Source organism: Callorhinchus milii, unplaced genomic scaffold (assembly GCF_018977255.1).
Source record: "Callorhinchus milii isolate IMCB2004 unplaced genomic scaffold, IMCB_Cmil_1.0 Scaffold10, whole genome shotgun sequence".
Lineage (NCBI taxonomy): Eukaryota > Metazoa > Chordata > Chondrichthyes > Chimaeriformes > Callorhinchidae > Callorhinchus > Callorhinchus milii.
Genome location: NW_024704751.1, coordinates 8,423,607 through 8,432,668, shown reverse-complemented (window position 1 = coordinate 8,432,668; position 9,062 = coordinate 8,423,607). Strand labels below are relative to the sequence as shown.

Here is a 9,062-nt window from a genome sequence, read left to right as displayed (position 1 = left end):
ATTAAGAATAACATAGAAGAGGTTGTAAGGTACTATAATTGACCCTAATGTAGAAGGAGGAAAGGGGTTTCACAGCTTGGTTTGGTGGAGTTTTTTTGTTTTCTGGAGTTCATTGAACATATGGTATATTCTGATTGGCAGGCTTCAGTGTTCTTGGCGTGTAAGTAACCTCAAATAATGTTTGATACGAGGTATGGACGTGACTTTCTGAGCAGCTTGCCACATCATAAATTCGTAGTGTTTGCCCAGGCAGGAAATTGGTCCATATTGAAAAACATCCAACCCCAGGTATTGACGGATACAGTAACGCAAACCACTCCCACCAGGTTCATAACGAACCCAGCCTTAAGCTATAAAACAAAAAGATAGTATTAGATTTATCAAATTAAAAGGTGAAGTCAAAGTTCCTAAGGAGTGGCATACCACAAACATAGAATAAAAGTGGTCCTTTTAAGGAATCACACTGAATTAACTCATTTAACTATGAATAATAATAATAATCCTTGCATTTGCGCCTTATCACAGCTTCAACACATGTCAAAGTGCTTTACAGAATATAATAATAATAATAATCCTTGCATTTGATATAGCGCTTTTCATGTCGGGAGGACGTCCCAAAGCGCTTCACAGAACACACTGTAAAGTGAATTGACTGTGTATTTTGTGGGCGAAACGCAGCAGCCAATTGCGCACAGCAGTGTCCATAAACGATCGTGGATTGAGTGACCACATCGTTTTTTTAAAAAAAAAGGGTTATTACCCCCGAAATGCGATCTACCAATCAACTAACTAACAAGTTGTTATTTACTGTCAGGTAAGCAGAGACATGTGGAGTAAGGAAACTTGCCTAACGTTTCACCCTGCCCGGGAATCGAACTCGGATCCTCTCACTTGCAACTCTTTGTACTACTTACCATGTCCATGACTGTCAAGTGCCCATAGGTGAAAACTATGGCATTGGGAGGAGTTGCTACAGGCAACATGAAGGAAAAGGAAGCAGTTACAGTGCAAGGAATCATTACATACAGAGGGTTGATCTTAAGCTTTACAGCCTGGAATGATAAGCAGAAAAGAAATTAGTTAGCAACAGATATCAACAGATATCTTTTACTTTGAGACAATGACTTACATTTATACAATGCTCCTCACGTCTTGAGGTGCTGTACTGTGGCAGGTCGGACACTGAACGAGGGAGAGGGAGGGGTGACCGCTTTAAAGCCCACCTAAACGCTTATATTGAAGACAAATTGAACTGGGAAAACTCACATTGAACCCTGAATGGTTTCCGTCTTACCATGCATCTTATATGATGTAGACTTGAGCAAGAGACAACTTGTGAAATAAATGAAAAGAGGCCCTGCTTACCAGTGAAGCCAGGATGGGGAGGAAGAGAGTGGCAGTGGCAGTGTTGCTGGTGAATTCTGTAAAGATGGATATCAGTAAGCATAATATAATCACGATGCCCCAGTGTGGGATGGTCTTCAGTGGGTTGAGCTGGTTACCCAACCATCTGGACAGACCTGATGCCTGAAAGTAGAACAGAATCATGTCACAATACCAGGGTCAGAGCTTCTAATTCTGTGGGAAATCTGTCTGGCTCCTGTCTCCGGATGCAACAAGAAGAATGACCAATCCAACCCAACTGCTTGACATCAGTCAGTCATCATCTATGAAGATGGGAAAACCACCACCATGGGTGAGAGTTTGATTTGTGTGAGACAAGGTTTTCACTGAATGAGGAGATCGGGACCGAAAGTTGAACAGATTTGGCTTTGGGATTAGAAAGGGTTGAGCTCCTGTAAAATGGCTCTTTGGAAGTCCAGACTGGATTCAAATACAATCAATGAGTTCACCCGAACAAGTTCTTTTTCAGATCTTGATGTAGAGGGTTCTCTTTTAGACAGGACTGTTTGGGTTACTACACACAAAGTGTCGCTGAGCAAGTGTCATGCAGCCATTTCTGCTTGTGGAGGTGGACGGATAAGCATTTACAATTACCTCACAGCTCTTTGCCAAGGCAAAGCCTCCTCCCAATAACAGCATCACATTCCACGGCAGTTTATGTTGTACGACTTCCCAATCCAACAGTGTTGAAGGCTTTTCATCTGTTCAGCATTTAATAAAGAAATACAACAATAAACCAGCTTTGAAAATCACACGTTGACATTTTAATAACTTCTGGTTAGCCTTCCACTGCTGATGAGGGAGAAAGACCTAACTTACATTTCTATTATTAATAATAATAATAATCCTTGCATTTGATATAGCGCCTTATCACGTTGAGACATCTCAAAGTGCTTCACAGGATATCTGGAAAAGTGGATTGACTGTGTATTTTGTGGGTGAAATGCGGCAGCCAATTACACACAGCAGTGTATTGTGCCTTATCACATCAAACAGGGCAACCTTACAGACTGGTTACAGGTACTGTGTGTGTCAACTGCTGGGAGGAGGATCGTAACCTGGATACACACCTTGTATGTGCTGCTCAGTGCTGGATTTGTCTTTAAACAAGCTTTCCAATCGTGGTCTCTTTGATGGCAGAATGTACATGAGGAGCGCAATGAACATTACGGTTGTACCATCAGAAATATATCTGAAAAAAAGCAGTGAAGAATGGACTGTGAAGAACAATTTGCATTTATATGGCGCCTTTCACGTCAGGAGGACATCTCAAAAAGCGCTTCACCCAGCAGAATGCCTGAAAGTTGGCCCAGCAATGGTGAAGCGGATCAGAGGGGACATGAAGCACGCTAGTGCTGAGTGCAGGGAGTACCTCAAACAAGCACCGGGATTCCACAGTATCTGCGCCAGATGGATTGACCATCCATGCAGTTTGGTGTGACCAGCGACTGAGGGGTGTAGGCAAATGATGGGAGCCAAGCAGGAGAGCCTCTGTCTTTTCGGCATTCAGTAGTGGTGCAGGAGGAGAGCCGCTGTTCATGCAGGCCATGTTCATGACCATCCATACAGGCTTCTCCAAATCCCTGACTGTCCACAGCCTTGCATTGTCCTCCCGACGTGAAAGGTGCTACATAAATGTAATTTGTTGTTGTTTTTCTCAATTAAAGACCCCCCACTTATTTTGTTGGGTGTGCTAATCTCTCTGCTAATGCAACCCAACACCACGTTTGCCTCATTTGTTTGAGGATTAAAATACAGAACTTACTCTTTGCTTTTGCCGAAGATCACTGTAGCCCAGCCAGGCATGAATCCAGGATTCCGAGTGAACCACAGAAGCACCAGGAAGATGAAGAGGATGAGAACAAGGATTTCAGCAAAGGACATCTTGCCCAACTTCTTGTACTCCTCTTTGATGACCTGGTAGGCTACTAACTCCTTCCACACTTTCAATAATCCACAGCCCCACAATATTTTGAAACTGTTGGAACAAGATCCATCTCAGAATGCACTTCAATTTGCCCAAAAGTACACAGTCACTGTAAACTCTATGAAGCTCTTTGAAATATTCTCCTGACATATCCACTGCCATATTATGTAATGACACATTGTAGAAGGAAAGGTATGTGTCTGAACTGTGCCAGGAGGCTGGTGGCAGTGCCCTTTGGCATTTCATGCTGAGCTGTGCTGTTCACCAGATCGCTCACAGGAAGTTCCTGGAAGCTGCCATTCAGCTAATGAGGGCTCAAACCGAGGTAGATATCAACTGACTAACTCGTGGCTATCCTTCTTGGGGGAGAGATAAGCTATTTGGTCTCCTTGAGGCTGAACTAGGCTCAAAGAGATATGCTTGGCAATAGAATGTCGGAATAGCGACATGTCTCTGTGGTGGTCTGAGTAGTTTGGTTGCTGATGACAGACCAGTCATGGAAGGAGGGACTCTTCCATTTTTCTCTTGTTCACCATGCAAGACAAAGCCCAAAAGATTGGGGTGGAGGGGGGGCGAGGGTTTGGGCTGGTTAAACTCCAGCAGAACTCCCAACACACACTCCGGCGTCCCTAAGCCTTAGCTTGGATAAATAGTAAAATACAAAGGGAGATGAAGAAAAGGAAGGTTTATAAAGTGTGTAGGGAGAAAGGAGAGATTGACCCTTGGGCTGAATACAAACCAGACTGTACAGAAGAGGTCAAACAAGAGATTAGGGGAGCTAAGAAAAATGGAAAGGGACATATCAAAAAATGCAAATCATAACCACAAAACATTCTTTCAATATTATAACAACAACTTACATTTATATAAGATATGATACTTACTTAAATCCCAGAAAATATATCTGCAGCCATATCCAGCAGAGAAACAGCATGACCAGCATGTTGGGGAAAGCGTACACAAACCACGAACTAAAAGTAATTACGCCCCCATTTTCTGGGAATAACCTTTTTAAATAAACACAAATATGTTAGACACAGAAATAGACAAGGAACACAAGCAGTGAGAATCCAGGAGGCTTCGGAAAGACAGTTGAGATCAACTAAAAGAAGCATTAGAGGCAGAGGAGACTAAAAAATGAGATTCATTGGGTTTACCTTATTAGAACATAAGTTCCAAATCCTTCGAATCAGACAAATGAAGAGAACATGCAAAGAATCTCGGCTACAAATGCATGTGTTTACGTGAAGGTGTCAGGGAGTGTTTAACCCACCAACTCTAAGCCTGATACTGGTTTTATCTGCACCGGTATTCTATTAGGGTTTATATAACAGAATGGCTGTGTGCATCACAGAGTAATGTTATCCAGAGTGGGCGCTCTGGATTCTGACTATTTACAATGAAGCACAAGAGGGAATGAGAGCAATATTTCTGATGGGAGGCGGGTGAGAACCTCAGCTAATATTCTCACAGGGCAGAGAATGTTAGTGGACAGTTTGGGCAGTAATTCACAGCCTGGGATAGAGTTTAGGTAGCTTCAACACTTTCACGTAGATTGAGCCACTGAGAGTAGCTGTGTGAGCAATAGAAACGGCAGCACTCACTGGTTAAACTGTCCCTCCAACACCAGGTTGGGTCCTGTGCCGGTCAGGGTCGCTGTGCCACCGATGCTGGCGGAGTAACAGATGCACAGAGTGACCAGCTTGTAGAGATTCCTTCTCGCTCTGGTTGCCTTTTCATTATCTGTTGAAACATTCCCATTTCAATTTTAACGTGGAGTGAGTGTGTCAGAAAATAACCAAACCACTGATAGGAGCTCAGACAGGACACTGGTAGCTGCACAATCATCCTGAAGGCCAAAGTCAACCCTACAAAAACAATCTGAACTCGTACAACACCCTTCACACGGGATAGTGTCTCGGATCCCCTTACATCCCGGAGCATCCCGAGGCTTCTGTTTCCATCACCAACCACTTCCTCCCTCCTCCTGTTAGTGCCAGTCCTCCTGACGTGAAAGGCACCGCATGAAATTGTTGTTATTGAGGACAAACTATAGAAGAAGAAATGCATTTCAATGTCAAACAAGTCTTGCAAGCTGTTTTATGACTGTTACCTGGAAATATTTTCAAGACTGGTATTTCATCGGGTAGCAGGTTAAGTGATTGTTTTGTTTGCAACTCCTCTTCAATTGTCTGGTCAAACTTATCCTCGCTCAGACTGAGCTGATCCAACACGGCTTTTGCGATGGGGACCATCATTGCAGTGGTGGCCGTGTTGCTGATCCACATGGAGAGGAATGCTGTCACCCCCATCAGTCCCAGTGTTAACCTGCGAGCAACAAGAACTTTAACAATTTGCCTATAATAATAATAATAATCCTTGCATTTGATACAGCGCTTTTCACGTCTTCTAGACGTCTCAAAGTGCTTCTCAGAATAGACTGTAAAGTGAATTGACTGTACATTTGTGGGCAAAATGCTGCAGCCGATTGCACACACCAGTGTCCCACAAACAGTTGTGGATTGAAGTGACCAATTTTTTATTATTATTTTTTTTGGAGGGATTATCAGGCGTGTGGAGTAAGGAAACTTGCCCAAAGCGAGTGCTCTAACCACTAAGCTACAGGACTCCACAAGCCCACAAGATGTAAGAGGTTGAGAGAGGCTCTCCCTTCTGCTCCCTCTCATTCTCAGCTACTACACTCCGAAAGAGAGGGAGCTCTTTCTGGATGTATTGTAGTCCAGGATCGATTTCAAGATCCTCTCAATCGTTTTCAAATCCCTTCATGCCCTCGCATCTCCCTACCTCTCCGATCTGTTCACACACCCCCAACCCTCTCCTCCACCCGCTGTCTCCGCTCTTCTGGTTCCGGCCTCCTGTTTGTCCCTCGTCCCCTCTGCTCCACCATCGATGACCGTGCCTTCAGTCCCTACGCCCCGAAACTGTAAAACTCTCTGCCTCAATCCTTCCGCCTTGGCCCCTTCCCTTGCTGCTTTCAAATCCCGCCTAAAGACCTTCCGTTTTGATCATGCTTAGGGTCACCTCCCCACCACCTCACTCTCCCCTTGGCTCAGTGTCAGACACCGCCACTGTCAAGTGCTCTAGCACACTAATGCGCGTGAAGGGCGCTATATCAATGTAGGTCATTGTTACCAAGCCGGCTTGACTCCAACATACAAGAGCACCCTCAATGCAATACGTTTGTGGAGGTTCCATTCTTCAATGGCGATAGCTACCATTAAACCGCCAACAAAGAGCATGGTCGTATCCTTCATGTACTGCAAAGCCACCTAGAACACAAAGAACCACATGGTAGCATTTCATTGGTGTGACTGTGTTACTGAGGCTGCCAGCTGTGTATTTGCTGTGTTATATAGGGTAAAGAATGTCCATCTGAACCAACAATAATAATACTTGATATAGTGCCTTCACAGCATATACTGTAGAGTGAATTGGTTGTATATTTTGTGGGTGAAATTGTCGGATAATGAAATGTCAGATAATTCTAAATGTTATAACTTAAGGTGTCTCACCATTTACTGGCGTCTCTCCCACAATACAATCTCTTATCTTTCAAGACTAATGTTAAAGCGGATGTGCTGTGCTTACTTATCCAATGAAGCTCTGCCATCATGAATGTAGATGGTAGGCATTGGACAGAAAGCCCTGTCGATTGTGGTGAAGCCAACACAATAGTAATGATGTGAATGTTTATGTTTTGTCACTGCCTGTGTGCGTCGAGAGGTATTTGTGACGTGATGATTGACTAGGCTGAACCTTGCTCACTTTTTCATTTGGCATGATTCCAAACATTGGGATGAGGACTATGGGAATGAGCGATGTGATGCCCAAAGGAATGACTTCCGTGCTCCAGAACACAGCCATGAGGAGAATGGTGTATCCACAAGTCGCTATCTGTAACAACAACATCACATCAGGAAGAAGTCCCAAGGCGTTGGACAGTCAAGGATTTGGACCCGAGCTGGGGGTTGGGACTGGGATCAGGAAGGGTGGACAGCAGGGAGGGTAGGGGTATAGGAGGGTGACCGAAAGCGTGGTTGACGAGGAGGGTCTGGAGGAGACAAAGGAGAAGATAAAGTGAATCAGCTCAAACTTCCTGTACTGGGCACCCACTGAGGTTCTGTGTCTGGCACCTCTGCCCCAACTCCAATTCTGATTGAAGGCTCAACCCCCAAACATCAACCAGTTTGTTTGCTGCAGACACTGATTGAGCTGTTGTGGATTTCCATTGGATTTCCACTAAACTCTCTTCCACCTGGAGGCTGAGTGCAATGGATGCAGAAGAAGGTAGGATGGATCTATTGGGGTGGGGGGGGTTGTCAGAGGACGGGTATATAACTAGAGTAGAAGTAAAGTATGTTAAAGATCTCACCTTGCTCGGTATCAGGAGGGGTAAAGGCAAAAGTATAATAGGCGTCAGGATTAAAACCAGATAGCTCCAGTTGGCCCTGAGAAACCTTAGGGTGGGAAGCAATGTGTCTGCAAACATTCCCACTCACTCACTCACACACTCACACACACACAGCGTGAGTCTCAGCAGTGAAGAGATGGAGAACCTGGTGTGTGCGGGTGTCCCTATCAGCCCAGTGTGTCCCAGAGATGGATTGGGGGCTTTTGCCCCGACTCTCCTGTCCTGTGTTCACAACCTGGGTCTGGAGATCAGGGGGACTGTCCAGGGGGATCTGTTTTGCTGATTGTCTTCTTGCTGATCATTCCCCTCCCAACTCCAGCTCAGTCTGTCCCAACCTCAGCTGTGACCGACATCACATTGATACCATGAGCTGGGACTTGATGCGTCAAAAGCGCATGAGCTGAGCGCACAGAGAGACAAACAGAGCATGTAAATAGCTGGGCAGTGTCATGCTGAACCACAGCTCAGACCCCCACCCCCCACACCCCCAGCCCCACCAATGTCTTGGTATTCATTTTCATTGACACCAAACCCCTCTGAACCAGGCAGCAAATGCTTCACGTTTGAGCTAACTTTAGGAGAAAATTAAAGGGATGATTCATTTAACTGAAAAAACCTCTTACACCAACATATTGCTGTCAAAATTAGAGCTAAAAGTGTCCCCAAGTCAGGCTGATTTTGAGACAGAGGAAGAGAGCACAAACCACATGCCTTTTACAGTCTGATCTTCACTATCCATTAAACCACCTCAGTCTGTGTATAAAAATCCCTTAAAAAAAGATAATCATAATAATAATTTGGTCATTCAATCCACAACTGTTTGTGGGACATCGCTGTGTGCAATTGTGTTTCACCTACAAAATGTACAGTCGATTCGCTATATGGTATATTCTGTGAATCACTTTGAGGCATCTCAGAGATGTGATCAGGCACTGTATGAAATGCAAGAATATTATTATTATTATTAATATCCAGCACTTTTTTTTATAGTTCGGGTGGACATTCACTGGCAGGAATGCCTTCACAAGAACTCATCACTGCCAGGTGTATGTTCACTACGTGTGTTTAGTACAGTATACTGTACATTCTAATTATACAATCAATGTCAGGCTTAACCTGCTGTGTACTCAAAGTCAAAATAAATACAATTCTTTCAGTTTATTACTGCAATTGTCCCTATTGTTGCTTCATTGCACATCGTGTCTGTCAGTGGGTTGACAATGAATACCGGCCATTAACCCTTCCAGAATCTTTGCAGAGGCATAGTGATGGCGGTAGCTCACATAGAACTCGAACCAG

General features: G+C 44.4%; 1 protein-coding gene across 1 annotated transcript; it reads right to left on the bottom strand.

Moving 5' to 3' along the window:
* Window positions 1-224: 224 nt before the first annotated feature.
* On the bottom strand, window positions 225-7,246 carry LOC103173551 (solute carrier family 13 member 5-like). The gene is made up of 11 exons (XM_042338654.1): window positions 7,118-7,246; window positions 6,485-6,621; window positions 5,439-5,659; window positions 4,936-5,053; window positions 4,216-4,338; window positions 3,170-3,382; window positions 2,442-2,596; window positions 1,999-2,105; window positions 1,366-1,527; window positions 915-1,052; window positions 225-350 (listed from the first exon to the last, which is right to left on the bottom strand). The coding sequence occupies exons 1-11, from the start codon at window positions 7,214-7,216 to the stop codon at window positions 225-227; spliced, it is 1,599 nt and encodes a 532-aa protein (XP_042194588.1). The 5' UTR covers window positions 7,217-7,246.
* Between the last annotated feature and the right edge of the window lie 1,816 nt (window positions 7,247-9,062).